The sequence below is a fragment of the Nerophis ophidion genome, linkage group LG18 (genome assembly GCF_033978795.1).
Source record: "Nerophis ophidion isolate RoL-2023_Sa linkage group LG18, RoL_Noph_v1.0, whole genome shotgun sequence".
In the NCBI taxonomy this organism is placed as follows: domain Eukaryota; kingdom Metazoa; phylum Chordata; class Actinopteri; order Syngnathiformes; family Syngnathidae; genus Nerophis; species Nerophis ophidion.
In genome coordinates, this window is record NC_084628.1 from 17618162 (window position 1) to 17640173 (window position 22012).

General features: G+C 40.8%; 1 protein-coding gene across 1 annotated transcript; it reads right to left on the reverse strand.

Moving 5' to 3' along the window:
- Nucleotides 1-3743: 3743 nt before the first annotated feature.
- On the reverse strand, nucleotides 3744-16485 carry dynll2a (dynein, light chain, LC8-type 2a). Its single transcript, XM_061877406.1, has 3 exons — nucleotides 16291-16485; nucleotides 15748-15892; nucleotides 3744-4889 (listed from the first exon to the last, which is right to left on the reverse strand). The coding sequence occupies exons 2-3, from the start codon at nucleotides 15877-15879 to the stop codon at nucleotides 4752-4754; spliced, it is 270 nt and encodes an 89-aa protein (XP_061733390.1). The 5' UTR covers nucleotides 15880-15892; nucleotides 16291-16485; the 3' UTR covers nucleotides 3744-4751.
- Between the last annotated feature and the right edge of the window lie 5527 nt (nucleotides 16486-22012).

The following is a 22012-nucleotide window of genomic DNA, read 5'->3' on the forward strand; positions in this document are numbered from 1 at the left end:
CACCACATCACAAGGCCAACACAGATAGACAGACAACATTCACACTCACATTCACACACTAGGGCCAATTTAGTGTTGCCAATCAACCTATCCCCAGGTGCATGTCTTTGGAGGTGGGAGGAAGCTGGAGTACCCTGAAGGAACCCACGCAGTCACGGGGAGAACATGCAAACTCCACACAGGAAGATCCCGAGCCCGGGATTGAACCCAGGACTACTCAGGACCTTCGTATTGTGAGGCAGACGCACTAACCCCTGTTCCCTCGTGCAATTTTCAATCTATCAAGATGAAAAAATTATCTAAGAAATCAAATTATTGGAGGTTATTTATGTAGTTTGCTCATTTTTCTCGACTGGTGCACTAACATGTGGTTTTCTTAGTGGTTAGAGTGTCCGCCCTGAGATCGGTAGGTTGAGTTCAAACCCCAGCCGAGTCATAACAAAGACTATGAAAATGGAACCAATTGCCTCCCTGCTTGGCACTCAGCATCAAGGGTTGGAATTGGGGGTTAAATCGCCAAAATGATTCCCGAGCACAGCCACCGCTGCTGCTCACTGCTCCCCTCATCTCCCAGAGGGTGAACAAGGGGATGGGTCTAATGCAGAGGACAAATTTTGCCACACCTAGTGTGTGTGTGTGTATGAGTGTGACAATCATTGGTACTTTTTTATTATTTATTTTTACATATGCAGCTTCATAGGAGTTCATGGTGGCAGAGGGGTTAGTGCGTCTGCCTCACGATACAAAGGTCCTGAGTAGTCAGGGGTTCAATCCCGGGCTCGGGATCTTTCTGTGTGGAGTTTGCATGTTCTCCCCGTGAATGCGTGGGTTCCCTACGGGTACTCCGGCTTCCTCCCACTTCCAAAGACATGCACCTGGGGATAGGTTGATTGGCAACACTAAATTGGCCCTAGTGTGCGAATGTGAGTGTGAATGTTGTCCGTCTATCTGTGTTGGCCCTGCGATGATGTGGCGACTTGTCCAGGGTGTACACCGCCTTCCGCCCGATTGTAGCTGAGATAGACACCAGCGACCGTAAAAGGGAATAAGCGGTAGAAAATGGATGGATGGATGTAATGCCTCTTTTCTATTTGCAGCCTTCTGAGGTAAATATCAAAATATATTGTAGCGTCCCAAAAGAGTTAGTGCTGCAAGGGGTTCTGGGTATTTGTTTTGTTGTGTTTAAGGTATGTTATGTTACAGTGCAGATGTTCTCCCGAAATGTGTTTGTCGTTCTTGTTTGGTATGAGTTCACAGTGTGGCGCATTTTTGTAACAGTTGTAAAGTTGTTTATACAGCCACCCTCAGTGTGACCTGTATGGCTGTTGACCAAGTATGCCTTGCATACACTTATGTGTGTGTAATAGTTGCATATATTATGCGAGTGGGCCTGCACGCTGTTTGTATGGAGGAAATGCGGACGTGACAACAGGTTGTCGAGAATGCTAAAGGCAGTGCCTTTAAGGCGCGCTCAATATTGTTGTCCGGGTGAAAATCTGGAGAATGCTTGCCCCGGGAGATCTTCGGGAGGATTAGCAAGTGTGAGAAATTGCGGCGTTACAGCAGCACCGCTGCTGTGTAATAACGTCAGGCCAGCTGTAATGTTAATTTGATATTGCCTCAAAGGCCAAATTAAATTACACGGCTGGCCAAATTTGGCCCGCTGGCCAGAGTTTGACACACATGATCTACAACAATACAAGGAATTGCTATAGTGACATCTAGTGGACACATTTAGAACAGCTGTTTCATTCCAAAAATTCGGCTCATTTTTATATTCGGCAAACTCCTACCGCGGGTCGGATTAAACATGTTGGCAGGTCGAATCAGACATACTTTATTAATCCCCGAGGGGAAATATATATTTATTTTTTTCATGTTCGACACCCATGGTTGAAAGGAAGACAAAATTGGACAAATCCACATCATTTAAATGTCTGCAACAATAATCTTGCCACTTACCTCTTTCCAAAAATGAGCTTTGCAAAACCCTGAAAGGCTGAACTAAATTAAGCCAAGCAAACTCAAAAAAAAAAAAAAAAAGACCAACTACAGTATGTTGTGTTTTCAGAACATTTGGGAGTGACACATTTTGCCTTCTGAAACTATAAGTGTTGTAAGGAGAGACTTAAGATGGTTAACTATCCTTCAATGTTAGGACCAGGAAGGCAAAGCTAAGTGACGCTATGCTAAGTGGCTAAACACTTTTCCATCACAATGGAGACATGCCCTGAGATCCGTAGGTTGAGTTCAAACCCCGGTCAAATCATACCATCCATCCATTTTCTACCGCTTATTCCCTTCCGGGGTCGCGGGGGGCGCTGGCGCCTATCTCAGCTACAATCGGGCGGAAGGCAGGGTACACCCTGGACAAGTCGCCAACTCATCGCAGGGCCAACACAGATAGACAGACAACATTGACACATTCACACACCAGGGCCAATTTAGTGTTGCCAATCAACCTATCCCCAGGTGCATGTCTTTGGAAGTGGGAGGAAGCCGGAGTACCCGGAGGGAACCCACGCATTCACGGGGAGAACATGCAAACTCCAAACTCCAAATCATACCATAGACTATAAAAACGGGACCCATTACCTCCCTGCTTGACACTCAGCATCAAGGGTTGGAATTGGGGGTTAAATCACCGAAAATTATTACAGAGTGCAGCCACCGCTGCTGCTCACTGCTCCCCTCACCTCCCAGGGGGTGATCAAGTCAGTGATGGGTCAAATGCAGAGAATAATTTCACCACACCTCGTGTGTGTGACTATCAGTGGTACTTTAACTTTAAAAGTCACTCTCGCAAGGCAACAATTATTTTTATTCTATTGTTTTGGTGACAAACTGCCCATTAATGATGTACATTTGTAACAAACTTTTGCCTCCAGAAGACTCCACAGCAGGGGTCACCAACGCAGTGCCCGCGGGCACCAGGTAGCGTTTAAGGACCAGATGAGTAGCCCGCTGGCCTGTTCTAAAAATAGCTCAAATAGCAGCACTTACCAGTGAGCTGCCTCTATTTTTTAAATTTTATTTACTAGCAAGCTGGTCTCGCTTCGCTCTACATTTCTAATTCTAAGAGACAAAACTCAAATAGAATTGGTCTTCACTCGTTTAAATAAATTCATTTTTTTACTATGCTTCTTATAACTTTCAGAAAGACAATTTCAGAGAAAAAAATAGTGTTAAAAATTATTTTTAAACACATATACCTTTTTACCTTTTAAATTCCTTCCTCTTCTTTCCTGACAATTTAAATCAATGTTAAAGGTTTTTTTTTTATTGTAAAGAATAAATACATTTTAATTTAATTCTTCATTGTAGCTTCTGTTTTCTCGACAATATAGAATATATATTTTCTCCTCTATTAAACTGTTCAATTAAGTGTTTTTTTCATCATTTATTCTTTCCAAGAAACCTTCCATAAAAGGAAAAAAAATGTAAAGCAGAACCCATTTTTTTATGTATATACATTTTTTTATTAAAAAGTTAAATTGAGCAAATTGGCTATTTCTGGCAATTTATTTAAGTGTATCAAACTGGTAGCCCTTCGCATTAAACAGTACCCAAGAAGTAGCTCTTCATTTCAAAAAGGTTGGTGACCCGTGCTCTACAGTATGTAAAAAGAGCAACTTTAGATGCTAGGCTGTTTGAATGGTATGCCCAGGAAGGCTAAGCGTAATGACGCTAGGTTAAATGGTTAAAACACTGTCCGTTCATCAAATGAAGACGCTAAAGGCCAGTTTAGTAAGTCATCAATTACTTTATTATTTTTATGCCATTATTTTGGTTTTTTAGCAAGATACTGCCTAGTTCTAACGATGTGCAATTGTATTCGAGCCCGATACTGTTGAGAGCAATGGCAGGCACAGGATTTGTGCAAATTGTAAGAGTATCGGAACAGCGCTAAGATTGACGACAACAACACGTACGAGAGAAAGCAACAATACGGACTTCTTTTCGGAACAGGAAGACTTCCCTTTCAAAAATGAAACAATATGACAGTCTAAGCTAGCATCGACACATTTTGTTAGCAACTGGGTTCGCATTGCCGCCAAAAGAAATATATCAAAAAATGAAAATGCTTCTTTTCGGTCAGAAAAAAAAAAAAAAAAAAGAGAGCGACGTCACTTTTAAAACGACACGACTACCCGGCTAACTGTGCTACTAGCTTTCGAAGAAAACAGTTTAGCGAGAAAAAAAAAGGTCTTTTACAAGCCAAGTTGGCTTCGTAACATAAAAAAAACCAAAAAAAAAAAAAATACGACATGCGTTTTAAAAATTATTTTAACGTGCAGAAAGCGTGAAGGCAAGCTAGCCGACAGACGACTAAAGATTCAAGCGACTTTCACAGTGACACTTTTTTAATAAAAATGCTCAAGAACCATCACTTCACATTGCGGGGGGGAAATTAAATCGCACAAACTTATTAGACTCTAAATTAAGAATCTTCTACCAAATGGTTGCAGTCACACCTCAACTCCAAACTGAAGCAAACCAATCAGCGCTTATGACAATGTGTTGTTGACAACGACGTTACTTTATCGGTATTTTAACTCTATTACGTACTTGCATTCAAACGGCAATCAACAAAAAAGTAATCTTACGCAAAAGTACAATTAAAAGTACCGTCCATGCAACTGTGCACGAGCCAGTTTCGCATCGTGATGTTATGTCGTTGTCCGACGCGTTCCCCGTGAAGCAAAACAAGGAAAGACAAAAAGAAAAATGGACGTCCGCGGGGAAAGGTCTCAGCCAGACTTGAAGAGCAAGATGGCCACCTGGCCCAAGTAGAAGTAGATGAAATGCTTGGTCTCGTGGGTCACGTAACTGCCGAAGTTTCTCCCGACGATGCAGTGCCAGGTGGGGTTGTACTTCTTGTCAAATTCCTACAAAGATGACAGTTGAGAAATTTAAAAAAATAAATAAAAAAATAGACAGACTACAACAACTAAAGCAGGCCTAATATTAGGAGACTCTTTACTACGCATTTCATCTAGACTATGAGCCGCTACTTTTTTCTAATGTTTTGAACAATGCGATTTATAAAACGGTGCAACTAATTCATGGATTGTTCTTCACCAACACCCATGAATTGATTAACGTGGACCCAGACTTAAACAAGTTGAAAAACCTATTCGGGTTTTACCATTTAGTGGTTAATTATACGGAATATGTACTGTACAGTGCAATCTACTAATAAAAGTTTCAATCAATCAGTCAGTCAGTTGTACTGTATTCAACAAATAGTTTTCATACAAACACCGACAGACACTGAAAAGGTGTGTTATCGTTTGTGCTATGGCACCGTCTGTACGATGACTTTGCTCACTTCAGGTCTACAATGTACTTCCTGTTTCGTGCCTTGAACTGGAAGTATAACCACCCCCTGTGTCTCTGCTCGAAAGTATTCTTCATTCATTACTCCAAGTAACGTTTGTAAATTTTACAAAAATATAACAAACACTTCATACATAAACAATTCCACATGTGATGTCTGTAGGAGTGTTTTCATGCATATTTGTATGTACTAATGTAATTGAAATCAAGCTAGCATTCTAACATTAGCAAATATGCTGACATCTTAAGTCTGTTAATACTATTAACTTACAATAGCACGATTTTGTATTGTTTTAGTTTCGTAAAGTAACCAAAACGCCACCGTGGAGTTATTGAGTTTGTTTAGCAGATTGGAGAGCAAGCTTCCGCAGCTTCTGGGTCCATGACAAGGACTTCTGGTTTGTTTGAGCAGCCGTTTTACTGCTGTGTGACAGTTTGGAAACAAATTAGGTATGGAAATAAAAATTTACAAAATATTGTAAAATATTATTTTTGGTGTTGGATGCAGCCTAAATACTGTTGTGCTGTATCGCCCAAAAATTACAGTACAATAAGCAGCACATGGTTTTATTCATAAAATGTACATCAAAACCCGTTTTGAAAGATAATTTGTGCACAACACTGCTACCTACGGAAGTGGTATTGAACAAAACTTAACTAATGAAGTTTTTCTTCATTTGTCTCTTCCAACATTACACCAGGTGCTAAACTATATATTACTGTTCAATAACAACCATTTGTACTAATTGAATAATTATTAGGTGTAATGACTTATATTCCTAAAATTCGACTAAATCGATCTGTGCTCGGCAAGTTGCACTTCCGGAAGATCAGTATCGATTAAAAATCCTTTTGAAAAAAAAAAGGCAATATCGATTTTCTCGATACTAGAAAAAGAAAATTAGATTTAAAAACAGCAAACTATAAATTTGCGTTAAAAGTTACTCAAGTCTGTCTGCCCGACGCCATTAGTCATCAAAACAAGGTAGGCAGAGAGCTATGGTGGCCGAGAATGATCACAACAAAACACAAACGCAACAAGACAATATCTTTGATTACATTACAACTTTCATCTACAGCACGATCGCAAAAGCCACAACACAATATTATAAAGCTGCAACACTACTTTCAACCAGAAAGGATGCAACAGACAAAACTGAAGTGACAGCGGAGCAAATTTCGGACTGACCAAGCTGAGGTGGGGAGCTTAAAAACAGTGTGATGAACAATAGTATATGATTCCTAATGAATAAATAAAAAACAAGTTATTTATATACTTCACTTTCTTTTCCAACATCATTCATTACACCGTTTTCTTAGCCATTGTGGTGAGTCAGCAAAACTTGTCTGCTGTAGGTTGTCTTTATATGATTGTGTTTTAGCATATAGTTTTGCTATGGCTTTATGTTGTGGTTTTTGGATTTGTTGTGGTCTTTGCAATCGTGCAATAGCTGAAAGTTGTTGTATTTGCACTTGTTGACTTTTCTGAGCCACTGCTGCTCTTTATTAAAATGCTACTAGTTGCAGGTCTAACCTAACTAAATTAACCTGAAGAGATGCTGGTTGCACTTTATAGTTTTATTTCTATGTTGAAAAAAAAAACTGCAAAAGTAGCAGGTAAATCTGTTTAAATGTTGAAAATGTCTTGAATGTTGAAAATGAGCAGAAAATGTTTTCCTGTTGTTAATTCAAACTGAAGTGTTGGTTGGTTGCACTTTATTCAGATAAGCGAATAAGCAATTAATGGCTAATGCATTCACATCTTTGTATCCATAATTCATATATTACATAATTTTCAAATTGCGCCTTAAGTGGTCCACACAAAGACAACACTTTCCAAGTTATCCATCCATCCATTTTCTACCACTTGTCCCTTTTGGGATTGCTGGAGCCTCTCTCACCTGCATAAATTTTAGTTAAATCAACTAATACATAAATAAGACAAAATCCTGAAATTAAAAAAAGGTCAACATTTTAGTGGACAGTGAATAGATGGAGCTAAGTCAAATCTTTAATTCAATATATTTATGATCTAAAAGGGTACATATTGTAATAGGAGTAAGACACATTGAATTAGAATACTTAAAATAACAGTTGCAAAAATAAAAATTATACGGATCTAAATGTTTTATTTTGGCTGTGGCTTCATATTAAAATGTGTTTCAATATTCTTGTACAGTATTAAAATAAGACATTTGACTGGAAAAAAAAGTTCAAAATACATTTTAAAAATAAGCTTTGCCAAACAGTTTAGAAAATATGAAAATGTGTCAATTCTTATCTTCAATTTTAAGAAGTATTAAAGCGGAACTAACTGCACTTTTTTATTTTACCTATTGTAATTATTATGAAAGATAATCAAATGGATTATTAATGCATTCTAAATATTAAATAAATGAATATAAAAGTCTGCTTACAGAGGAGGCAATGGGAGGTCCTCTATTACGCTCCATCCATCCATCCATCCATCCATTTTCTACCGCTTGTTCCCTTTCGGGGTCGCTGGCGCCTATCTCAGCTACAATCGGGCAGAAGGCGGGGTACACCCTGAACAAGTCGCCACCTCATCGCAGGGCCAACACAGATAGACAGACAACATTCACACTCACATTCACACACTAGGGCCCATTTTAGTGCTGCCAATCAACCTATCCCCAGGTGCATGTCTTTGGAAGTGGGAGGAAGCCGGAGTACCCGGAGGGAACCCACGCATTCACGGGGAGAACATGCAAACTCCACACAGAAAGATCCCGAGCCTGGATTTGAACCCAGGACTGCAGGACCTTCGTATTGTGAGGCAGACGCACTAACCCCTCTGCCACCGTGAAGCCCTCTGTTACGCTCATAAAATCTAAATAACTATTCAAAAAGCACCAATAATACTCAATTTACATTTCATGACTTGAATATTGACCAAGTATTGGTGAGATTGTAATCATGCAGGGCAAAGGCAGACATACTATTTATAGCAGCAGCGTGACCACTAGCGCGTGTGCCTATGTTTACATCGAGTGGTCTGCTGCTTCCTCGCTTCCTTTCTCCGTGTAAATTTATTGTAGATCATTAATCATGCAGGTCACTTGGAAACTACATGGCTGAGAATATAATCCACAAATTGAGACACTGACATCCATTTCGAACTTGGAAATGGCGAGAAGGACATGAAGTGTTGTTGCCCCTGACCCCGTTTTTAAATATGAGAAATTTCTCACCTAAATTGAAATATGAACATTGCAGCAGTCGGCCTGCTAATGACAGAAGACATCGTGCAGTAAGTTATGTTTTATAATGTTTGTTGGCTCTTATTAAGTCTGCAGCAAGTAATCAGTGATGAACAAACATTGAGTTGGGTTTTGGAAACTAATGCACCATATATGCTTAAAATGATCAAAATACATTATTATTATTATTATAATAATAGATGTGGCCGTTACTACATTACATATATAATTACACCATGTATATAAAACCCTAGTGGAGGTGTTTGGATGTTTTTTTAGGGGCTCTGCAGGAAGAATTAAACGACTTCCATAGGCTCCATTGTAAACTGACTTTTGATCAAATGTATTTAATATTTACAACGCATTAAAAAAAAAATCCACCCGTCATGTCTTTCATAATGGTTGTGAACTAATTCCCAAAAAAGGTCAAGTTCCCCTTTAAGACATTATCATGGCTGTGTGCTTCATGGTCAGCCATCCATTTTCTACCGCTTATTCCTTTTGGGGTCGCTGGAGCCTCTCAGCTACGATCGGGCGGAAGGTGTCGTACACCCTGGACAAGTCGCAACCTCATCACAGGCCAACATAGATAGACAACATTCCCACACTAGGGCCAATTTTAGTGTTGCCAATCAACCCATCCCCAGGTGCATGTCTTTGGAAGTGGGAGAAAGCCGGAGTACCCGGAGGGAACCCACGCAGTCACGGGCAGGACATACAAACTCCACACAGAAAGATCCCGAGCGCAGGATCGAACCCAGGACCTTCGTATTGTAAGGAAGATGCATTATCCCCTCTTCCACCGTGCTGCCATATTTGTTTTAATTTACTTACGTATTTGCATTTAGAATTCAATTTAAATATAAAAAAAAACTTAATATATAAAAAAAATACCCACAAATATAAAACAAAAGCATGCATCAGCAAACCTTTCATAAAAATACACAATTTAGTTTTCTTGTTTTCAAATGCAAAAAAAGTTATTAAAAAAATAAATAGCAGCAGCAAATGACAGAATTAGTAATAGAATGAATAAAAATAGCACAAACAATTGTATAAATGAATTGACAAACATTAAAATGCTACTAATTGACAATGTTCTTCAAAACAATAAAACATCTTAATTATATGTAAATTATCTAATGTTCTGAATTATGGACACCATTTACACCAAAACAATAAATAAAAAATTAGTTATTTAGACTGTGTGGCTTTGAAAAAAATGCTTTAAAGGCCTACTGCAACCCACTACTACCGACCACACAGTCTGATAGTTTATATATCAATGATGAAATAACATTGCAACACATGCCAATACGGCCTTTTTAGTTTACTAAATTGCAATTTCAAATTTCCCGCCAAGTGTATGATGACTTGTATGATGACTCGTGCGTTTGACGTCTCGGGTTGTAGCGGACATTATTTTCCAGCCCGATCCAAGCTATAAGTAGTCTGCTTTAATCGCATGGTAAATCAGTATTCTGGACATCTGTGTTGTTGAATCTTTTGCAATTTGTTCAATTAATAATGGAGAAGTCCAAGTAGAAAGATGAAGTTGGGAAGATTTTAGCCTTTAGCCACACAAACACTTGTTTAAAATTCCCGGAGGTAAAGCTTTACTATGGATCAGAGCGGTAAAGCTAACATGGATCCGACCACATGTCAACCGGCAGTTTTCGGTGAGAAATTTGTGGTAATAAGTCGGCTTTTACAGGAGATCAGCGGAGCTTCTGTCCTGCTGCAGCTGCCGTGACTTCCCTCAGAGACTCTGGCCATACCCCTACGACTTTCAGGTACTATTTAACTCCATAAAACATTAGGAACACAATAGGCTGATAAGGGATTTCCCAGAATTATCCTAGTAAATGTGTCTAAAAACATCTGAATCGCTCCCACTGCAATTGCCTTTTTTTTTTTCTTTCTTCTAGTCCTTCACTCTAAATTTTCTCATCCACGAATTCATCCTCGCTCAAATTAAATGGGGAAATTGTCGCTTACTCGGTCCGAATAGCTTCAGCTGCTGCTGGCTATGATTGTAAATGTGAGGAGCTCCACAACCCGTGACGTCACGCGCACATCATCTGCTACTTCCGGTACAGGCAAGGCTTTTTTATTAGCGACCAAATGTTGCGAACTTTATCGTCGATGATCTCTACCAAATCCTTTCAGCAAAAATAGAAAAGATCAAGTATGACATAGAATGGACCGGCTATCCCCGATTTCGCGATGTTGCCATATTTTTGCTGAAAGGATTTAGTAGAGAACATAAAAGGATAAAGTTCGCAACTTTTGGTCGCTAATAAAAAAGCCTTGCCTGTACCGGAAGTAGCAGACGATGTGCACGTGACGTCACGGGTTGTGGGGCTCCTCACATTGTTTACAATCATAGCCACCAGCAGCGAGAGCGATTCGGACCGAGAAAGCAACAATTTCCCCATTAATTTGAGCGGGGATGAAAGATTCGTGAATGAGGGAAATGAGAGTGAAGAACTAGAGAAAAAAAAAATGAGGGCAGTGGGAGCAATTCAGATGATATTAGACACATTTACTAGAATAATTCTGGAAAATCCCTTATCTGCTTATTGTGTTACTAGTGTTTTAGTGAGATTATATGGTCGTACCTGTACAACCTGAAAGTCGGAGGGGTGTGGTGACCGCCAGTGTCTTCGAGGGAAGCCACATTTCTCGACGAGGCGAAGGCAGCCGGGCTGAGATTATTTTTTTTCCCCCTCTTCCACGGTGTAAGCATCCGACAATCGGGGGCGGCCGGTGTGAGGAGGCAAGAAAATCCGCAGCTGCAGGAGGACGCAAGCTCTTCGCTCATGTCTACAGTAAGAGCCGACTTATTACCACCATTTTCTCACCGAAACCTGCCGGTTGACATGTGGTAGGGAATCATGTTCGCTTGACCGCTCTGTTCCATAGTAAAGCTTCACAGTCATCTTTCGGGAATGTAAACAAGGAAACACCGGCTGTGTTTGTGTTGCTAAAGGCGGCCGCAATACACTGCTTCCCACCTACATCTTTCTTCTTTGATGTCTCCATTATTGATTGAACAAATTGCAAAAGGTTCAGCAACAGAAGTACAGAATACTGTGTAATTATGCATTTAAAGTAGACGACTTATAGCTGGGATTTGTGCTTGACCAAAATGTCCGCTACAATCCGTGAAGTCACGCGCACGCGTCATCTTACCGCGATGTTTTCAGCAGGATAATTCGCGCGAAATTTAGTAAACCAACCCGGCCGTATTGGCATATGTTGCAATGTTAATATTTCATCATTGATATATAAACTATCAGACTGTGTGGTTTGTAGCGGACATTATTTTCCAGCCCGATCCAAGCTATAAGTAGTCTGCTTTAATCGCATGGTTAATCATTATTCTGGACATCTGTGTTGTTGAATCTTTTAAAATGTGTTCAATTAATAATGGAGAAGTCCAAGTAGAAAGATGAAGTTGGGAAGATTTTAGCCTTTAGCCACACAAACACTTGTTTAAAATTCCCGGAGGTAAAGCTTTACTATGGATCAGAGCGGTCAAGCTAACATGGATCCGACCACATGTCAACCGGCAGTTTTCGGTGAGAAATTTGTGGTAATAAGTCGGCTTTTACAGGAGATCAGCGGAGCTTCTGTCCTGCTGCAGCTGCCGTGACTTCCCTCAGAGACTCTGGCCACACCCCTACGACTTTCAGGTACTATTTAACTCCATAAAACATTAGGAACACAATAGGCTGATAAGGGATTTCCCAGAATTATCCTAGTAAATGTGTCTAAAAACATCTGAATCGCTCCCACTGCAATTGCCTTTTTTTTTTCTTTCTTCTAGTCCTTCACTCTAAATTTTCTCATCCACGAATTCATCCTCGCTCAAATTAAATGGGGAAATTGTCGCTTACTCGGTCCGAATAGCTTCAGCTGCTGCTGGCTATGATTGTAAATGTGAGGAGCTCCACAACCCGTGACGTCACGCGCACATCATCTGCTACTTCCGGTACAGGCAAGGCTTTTTTATTAGCGACCAAATGTTGCGAACTTTATCTTCGATGATCTCTACCAAATCCTTTCAGCAAAAATAGAAAAGATCAAGTATGACATAGAATGGACCGGCTATCCCCGATTTCGCGATGTTGCCATATTTTTGCTGAAAGGATTTAGTAGAGAACATAAAAGGATAAAGTTCGCAACTTTTGGTCGCTAATAAAAAAGCCTTGCCTGTACCGGAAGTAGCAGACGATGTGCACGTGACGTCACGGGTTGTGGGGCTCCTCACATTGTTTACAATCATAGCCACCAGCAGCGAGAGCGATTCGGACCGAGAAAGCAACAATTTCCCCATTAATTTGAGCGGGGATGAAAGATTCGTGAATGAGGGAAATGAGAGTGAAGAACTAGAGAAAAAAAAAATGAGGGCAGTGGGAGCAATTCAGATGATATTAGACACATTAACTAGAATAATTCTGGAAAATCCCTTATCTGCTTATTGTGTTACTAGTGTTTTAGTGAGATTATATGGTCGTACCTGTACAACCTGAAAGTCGGAGGGGTGTGGTGACCGCCAGTGTCTTCGAGGGAAGCCACATTTCTCGACGAGGCGAAGGCAGCCGGGCTGAGATTATTTTTTTTCCCCCTCTTCCACGGTGTAAGCATCCGACAATCGGGGGCGGCCGGTGTGAGGAGGCAAGAAATTCCGCAGCTGCAGGAGGACGCAAGCTCTTCGCTCATGTCTACAGTAAGAGCCGACTTATTACCACCATTTTCTCACCGAAACCTGCCGGTTGACATGTGGTAGGGAATCATGTTCGCTTGACCGCTCTGTTCCATAGTAAAGCTTCACAGTCATCTTTCGGGAATGTAAACAAGGAAACACCGGCTGTGTTTGTGTTGCTAAAGGCGGCCGCAATACACTGCTTCCCACCTACATCTTTCTTCTTTGATGTCTCCATTATTGATTGAACAAATTGCAAAAGGTTCAGCAACAGAAGTACAGAATACTGTGTAATTATGCATTTAAAGTAGACGACTTATAGCTGGGATTTGTGCTTGACCAAAATGTCCGCTACAATCCGTGAAGTCACGCGCACGCGTCATCTTACCGCGATGTTTTCAGCAGGATAATTCGCGCGAAATTTAGTAAACCAACCCGGCCGTATTGGCATATGTTGCAATGTTAATATTTCATCATTGATATATAAACTATCAGACTGTGTGGTTTGTAGCGGACATTATTTTCCAGCCCGATCCAAGCTATAAGTAGTCTGCTTTAATCGCATGGTTAATCATTATTCTGGACATCTGTGTTGTTGAATCTTTTAAAATGTGTTCAATTAATAATGGAGAAGTCCAAGTAGAAAGATGAAGTTGGGAAGATTTTAGCCTTTAGCCACACAAACACTTGTTTAAAATTCCCGGAGGTAAAGCTTTACTATGGATCAGAGCGGTCAAGCTAACATGGATCCGACCACATGTCAACCGGCAGTTTTCGGTGAGAAATTTGTGGTAATAAGTCGGCTTTTACAGGAGATCAGCGGAGCTTCTGTCCTGCTGCAGCTGCCGTGACTTCCCTCAGAGACTCTGGCCACACCCCTACGACTTTCAGGTACTATTTAACTCCATAAAACATTAGGAACACAATAGGCTGATAAGGGATTTCCCAGAATTATCCTAGTAAATGTGTCTAAAAACATCTGAATCGCTCCCACTGCAATTGCCTTTTTTTTTTCTTTCTTCTAGTCCTTCACTCTAAATTTTCTCATCCACGAATTCATCCTCGCTCAAATTAAATGGGGAAATTGTCGCTTACTCGGTCCGAATAGCTTCAGCTGCTGCTGGCTATGATTGTAAATGTGAGGAGCTCCACAACCCGTGACGTCACGCGCACATCATCTGCTACTTCCGGTACAGGCAAGGCTTTTTTATTAGCGACCAAATGTTGCGAACTTTATCTTCGATGATCTCTACCAAATCCTTTCAGCAAAAATAGAAAAGATCAAGTATGACATAGAATGGACCGGCTATCCCCGATTTCGCGATGTTGCCATATTTTTGCTGAAAGGATTTAGTAGAGAACATAAAAGGATAAAGTTCGCAACTTTTGGTCGCTAATAAAAAAGCCTTGCCTGTACCGGAAGTAGCAGACGATGTGCACGTGACGTCACGGGTTGTGGGGCTCCTCACATTGTTTACAATCATAGCCACCAGCAGCGAGAGCGATTCGGACCGAGAAAGCAACAATTTCCCCATTAATTTGAGCGGGGATGAAAGATTCGTGAATGAGGGAAATGAGAGTGAAGAACTAGAGAAAAAAAAAATGACGAGGGCAGTGGGAGCAATTCAGATGATATTAGACACATTAACTAGAATAATTCTGGAAAATCCCTTATCTGCTTATTGTGTTACTAGTGTTTTAGTGAGATTATATGGTCGTACCTGTACAACCTGAAAGTCGGAGGGGTGTGGCCACGGGTGTGGTGACCGCCAGTGTCTTCGAGGGAAGCCACATTTCTCGACGAGGCGAAGGCAGCCGGGCTGAGATTATTTTTTTTCCCCCTCTTCCACGGTGTAAGCATCCGACAATCGGGGGCGGCCGGTGTGAGGAGGCAAGAAATTCCGCAGCTGCAGGAGGACGCAAGCTCTCCGCTCATGTCTACAGTAAGAGCCGACTTATTACCACCATTTTCTCACCGAAACCTGCCGGTTGACATGTGGTAGGGAATCATGTTCGCTTGACCGCTCTGTTCCATAGTAAAGCTTCACAGTCATCTTTCGGGAATGTAAACAAGGAAACACCGGCTGTGTTTGTGTTGCTAAAGGCGGCCGCAATACACTGCTTCCCACCTACATCTTTCTTCTTTGACGTCTCCATTATTGATTGAACAAATTGCAAAAGGTTCAGCAACAGAAGTACAGAATACTGTGTAATTATGCATTTAAAGTAGACGACTTATAGCTGGGATTTGTGCTTGACCAAAATGTCCGCTACAATCCGTGAAGTCACACGCACGCGTCATCTTACCGCGATGTTTTCAGCAGGATAATTCGCGCGAAATTTAGTAAACCAACCCGGCCGTATTGGCATATGTTGCAATGTTAATATTTCATCATTGATATATAAACTATCAGACTGTGTGGTTTGTAGTAGTGGGTTTCAGGAGGCCTTTAATGATATTGCAGTGTGGTGTACCTTCTTGATGTAGGCAGCAATGTCCTTCTCTATGTTGTACTTCTCCATGGCCTGGGTCGCACAGTCCACGGCGTCCTGCTGCATGTCCTCAGACATGTCGGCATTCTTGATGACGGCCTTCCTGTCAGTCATGATGACGATAGTGCTGAGGGGGAGGAAGAATAGGAAGAGAGCGGTGACGTAGTGCGCTGAAATCAACACCACATGTGACCACTGCGAATGTCAATCACACACGGAGGACAATTAGCATCGGGATAATTTAATATGTATATATATGCCGACTCATTGCTTTTTCTTTTTCCAACTTCCATTTTTAACGAGTCATCCTCCGCATGGGTGACTTTGCCACGCATAGCTTGGAAACTTGATCCAGACGGAGTGACATTACTTGGCGGAATCCGTTTTAATTAATCATCATTAAACCCGAATGGCTGAGGGTACAATCACAGATGAACACGCACTCATGTGGGCTTACGTCGAAACAACTCGCCAACGACAGGAACTCACTCAATAAAAATAAAATAAAAAAAAAACGTTACTTACCTTTAGTGCTGCTGTAGGGAAAACAAGGCTTTCCAAATGTGGAATTCAACTAGCGAGTTTTGAAGATGCTTCGTAATTGCTTTTTAAACATGCACACAATGAGCATGGAGGTACGCTTGCGCTCCACTCTTGCTACCTAGCCCCGCCCCTCTCGCTTGAGGCTGCAGCTTCCCATTGGCTGAGAATCCCGCCTCCCCGCGCTGTGCAGGCGTTTTTCTTCTGCTCCTTTATGCCGGCATCTTATTTCCTCCCAGAATGCAACACTAACCGTGGCGCGAAAACAGCTGATACGCACACTCGGTAATTTACTTGAAGTGAAACCCACATTTACCTATTGGATTAACGACGTCAATCTATTTTTGAAATCTTTGAAAAAAAAAAAAACTTTAATTATTGTCGTGTAAATGTTTTTAGACAACCCCTTTTTTTGGTCTTATTGTTTATATATATATAAGTGGTCCCTAACCTTTTTGTATCCGTAGACCACGCTTAATAATTTGTCCCGCGGCCCGGCGGGTGATCCTTTTTTTTTTTTTTTCCTTTCTCATGGAAAAGGTACGTTTTTGTCATGAAAAAGGGAGGTTTTGTGGTTGGTGCACTAATTGTAAGTGTATATTGTGTTTTTTATGTTGATTTAATAAAAATAAAAATATATATATATATTTTTTTTTTTTAAATAAAAATGAATAAAAAAATTATTCAATTGGGCCACAGCTCGGTACCGGGGACCCCTGATATATATAATAAACAATATATATCTATATATATCTATAGATATATATTGTTTATTCAGGTGTACTGGAGAGGAGGCTACGCCGGATAGTCGAACCTCGGATTCAGGAGTAACAGTGTGGTTTTCGTCCTGGTCGTGGAACTGTGGACTAGTACTATACTCTCGGCAGGGTTCTTGAAGGTGCATGGGATTTTGCCCAACCAGTCTACATGTGCTTTGTGGACTTGGAGAAGGCTTTAGACTGTGTCCCTCGGGAAGTTCTGTGGGGAGTGCTCAGAGAGTATGGGGTACCGGACTGTCTGATTGTAGCGGTCCGCTCCCTGTACGATCAGTGTCAGAGCTTGGTCCGTATTGCCAGCAGTAAGTTGAACACATTTCCAGTGAGGGTTGGACTGCGCCAAGGCTGCCCTTTGTCACCGATTCTGTTCATAACTTTTATGGACAGAATTTCTAGGCGCAGTCAAGACGTTGAGGGGTTCCGGTTTGGTGGCCGCAGGATTAGGTCTCTGCTTTTTGCAAATGATGTGGTCCTGATGGCTTCATCTGGCCGGGATTTTCAGTTCTCACTGGATCGGTTCACAGACGAGTGTGAAGCGACCGGAATGAGAATCAGTCCTTCCAAGTCCGAGTCCATGGTTCTCGCCCGGAAAAGGGTGGAGTGCCATCTCCGGGTTGGGGAGGAGACCCTGTCCCAAGTGGAGGAGTTCAAGTACCTAGGAGTCTTGTTCACGAGTGGGGGAAGAGTGGATCGTGAGATCGACAGGCGGATCGGTGCGGCGTCTTTAGTAATGCGGACGTTGTACCGATCCGTTGTGGTGAAGAAGGAGCTGAGCCGGAGGGCAAAGCTCTCAATTTACTGGTCAATCTACGTTCCCATCCTCAACTATGGTCATTACCGAAAGGATAAGATCACGGGTACAAGTGGCCGAAATGAGTTTCCTCCGCCGGGTGGCGGTGTTCTCCCTTAGAGATAGGGTGAGAAGCTCTGCCATCTGGGAGGAACTCAAAGTAAAGGCGCTGCTCCTCCACATCGAGAGGATCCGGATGAAGTGGTTCGGGCATCTGGTCAGGATGCCACCCGAACGCCACGCGAGGGAGGTGTTTAGGGCACGTCCAACCGGTAGGAGGCCACGGGGAAGACCCACGACACATTGGGAAGACTATGTCTCCCGGCTGGCCTGGGAACCCCTCGGGATCCCCCGGTAAGAGCTAGACGAAGTGGCTGGGGAGAGGGAAGTCTGGGCTTCCTTGCTTAGGCTGCTGCCCCCGCGACCCGACCTCGGATAAGCGGAAGAAGATGGATGGATGGATGTTCAGGAGGAACCTTCTATCTGAACAGCCTGAGTTCTACTTGTGAGGTAATTTGCAAACCATCCAACTGCTTGCCGAGAAACACCAATAGTTGATCATGTAATTTTAATCAAACGTCTTTCAGCTATTGGTTTTTCTCAGCAAGCAGTTGGATGCTTTGCAAATTACTTCACAAGTAGAACTCAGGCTGTTCAGATATAAGGTTCCTCCTCAAACGTACTGAAAGTGAAAAAGGGTGTCCCTCAAGGTTCCGTGTTGGGCCCCTTATTATTCACTATTTACATAAATAATCTTGGACAGAATATTCCGAACTCAACTTTCCATTTCTATACTGATGATAGTGTCATATACTGCACAGCACCAACTCCTACTGAGGCCTTTAAATATCTACAATATGCATTTGACAGAGTACAAGAACAACTTTGCTATATTCAACTGGTTTTAAATGCAGAGAAAACAAAGTGTATATTCTTTACCACATCAAAAACTGTAAGATCAGCACTGTGTGAAAACATTTTAACAAGAAATGGGCAACAAATTATGTTATTATCTTCTAGGGGTGTTGGAAAAAATCGATTAGAATACGAACCGAATCGAATACGTTGTGTGATTCAGAATCGATTCTAATAAAAAAAAAAAACGATTAAAAAAAAAAATTAAGCGAAAATATATATTTTTTAATCAATCCAACAAAACAATACACAGCAATACCATAACAATGCAATCCAATTCCAAAACCAAACCTGACCCAGCAACACTCAGAACTGCAATAAACAGAGCAATTGAGAGAAGACAAACACGACGCAGAACAAACCAAAAGTAGTGAAACAAAAATGATTATCAACAACAGTATCAATATTAGTTATATTTTCAGCATAGCAGTGATTAAAAATCCCTCATTGACATTATCATTAGACATTTATAAAAATAAATAAAAAAGAACAATAGTGTCACAGTGGCTTACACTTGCATCGCATCTCATAAGCTTGACAACACACTGTGTCCAATGTTTTCACAAAGATAAAATAAGTCATATTTTTGGTTCATTTCTTAGTTAAAACAAATTTACATTATTGCAATCAGTTGATAAAACATTGTCCTTTACAATTACAAAAGCTTTTTTTTAAAAAAATCTACTACTCTGCTAGCATGTCAACAGACTGGGGTAGATCCTGCTGAAATCCTATGAATTGAATGATTACAGAATTGTGTTGAATCAGAAAAACATTGTTTTTGAATCGAGAATCGAATCAAAAAAATCGATATATTATCGAATCGTGACCCCAAGAATCGATATTGAATCGAATCGTGGGACACCCAAAGATTCACAGCCCTAGCATCTTCTTTTAAATATTTGGGATTTTTAATTGATGACCACTTGAGTTTTAAGGAGCACATTCAGTATGTTGTAAAAAAACTGAAACTTTTACTGGGATTTTATTATAGAAACAAGCCTTGCTTTTCTTTTACTGTGATACAGAAATTGGTGGAAACAACCTTCTTACCTGTAATTGACTATGGAGATGTGTTGTACATGAATGCTACTGCTGGTTGTCTCCACAAGCTGGATAGTGTGTACCACGGGGCACTGAGATTCATCACCAGATGCGCTCCCCTTACTCACCATTGTGTCTTATACTCAATGGCTAACTGGACATCTTTATGTGCTCAACGCCTCAATCATTGGTATGTTTTCATCCACAAAACCATTCTTTGTGTCACTCCATCTTATCTATCTTGTCTTTTAACAAAAAAGCAAGGAAGTCACAATCTTCGTTCAACGAATGTTCTGCAATTTGTCATCTCCAAAGTAAAAACTGAAGTGGGCAAGAAAGCATTTAGGTTTTCTTGGAATAACCTACAATCGAATATTCAACTTCAAACCCTTGTTACATTGAATGACTTTAAAGCTTCAATCAATCAATCAATGTTTACTTATATAGCCCTAAATCACTAGTGTCTCAAAGGGCTGCACAAACCACTACGACATCCTCGGTAGGCCCACATAAAGCTACCACATAAAGCTTCTGTGAAAGGATTGCAGTCTACCTTGTCTATATGCACATGTGTCATATGAGCAAGTTTTAATGTTGTAAATGTGATGTTTTGTGTTGTTTACTGTTTTTATTGTAATCTTGCTGCTGCCCTCTTGGCCACGTCTTCCTTGGAAAAGAGATCTTTGATCTCAATGGGATTTTACCTGTCTGTGTTCTATTCATTAGAAAACTACAGTACTATCTCTTTAGAAGGGCTCAAGTTATACATTATCCTACTGTCGTTTTCAAAATGTGTTTCATTTTGAATCTGTACAACTGAGAACACATGTCCATGGAGCTAGCTTATTTTTCCATTTACATTCAAATTTAAGTCAACATGTTATTGCTACCAATAATTTTCTGTGGTCAATACGGTTTTACTCAGAATACAATTTTTTTTAATTTAACAGCACTAGAAATACAGTATTTCTTTGAATTGCCGCAGGGCATATAGTATGCGCCTGCCTTGAATTACTGCCAGGTCAAACTGGCTTCGCAAAATAATTAGCGCATGCTTAGTATTACCGCCTGTCATCATTTTCAAAACGGAGGAGGCGGATTTCAATACCAATAATTTGAAATCGCATTAAGGGAAGAAGGTTAAGAGGTATTCAGTAGGATTTAAGGTCCAAGCTTACATCACACTCAAATTGTTACTGCATGCCTTTGGTAAGTGCCGGAGTGAGAAGTTTTAAAATAATTAGCGCATGCTTACTTTTACCACAAGTCTTTGGTAAGCGCAGGAGTGAAAAGACGTTTTAAATTAATTAGTGCCCTGGCGGCAATTAAAGGAAATACGGTATTCACAAAATAACAAAAAGGACTGCTGACATGCAATTGAAATGGCTAAAAACACCTGTAAGTACGAGCTACATACTAAGCAGCTATAATGCAAAGATGTTAAATCATTTTGAATGGAGGTAAAAAGTACATTTTGGTAAAGAAAACGTTATAAAAAAAAAAAAAGACATCTTCAGCTCATTTGATGTGCTTTTATTGAAAATGCTAGAAGAAAAGGAGGAAAAGTTAGGCAAAATCAAGATACAAACGAAGTCCCCCCCGCATATCAAACCCCTCCCCCAAATTTTGATTCCCTCATACCAGGCATCTACGATTCCATCCTTTGATCCAACTTCCTGGTCCTGTTTTGCTCGTCAACTATTATCACTGAAAAGCTTAAAAAAAAATAAAAAGAGGCAGGTGGCAGGCTATTTAAAAAAATAAATAAAAGTTGCTCCGGGACATCCCGTTAAAATTAGTTCTGCAATTTTGAAAATCCTGGAAAAATGGATCCCGTCCCGAGCATCCATCCTTGCCTATCACTTTCCTAATCGATCCACTCATCCAGCTCCAAGGATTGGGATCCACTGAGCCACTCCTCTCCAATCAAAACCTTGAAATACCAGGAAGAAAATCAGAGGCAGACCGTTAGAATAGAATGTCAAGATTTTGGGCCAAATTTTTTGAGCACTCATGTTTTTTTTTTTTTGCCAAATCACAAAAAATCGCTAATTAAGGAGGGTTTCTTTTGCAGCACATTGAGTCTGTTTCATTTGACAGCAAGCAAAGATGTTACACTTCACAACACTTGACTTTTTCTGGTGTCAGGCCGGAAAGACATGTTACAGTTTGTCATCTATGA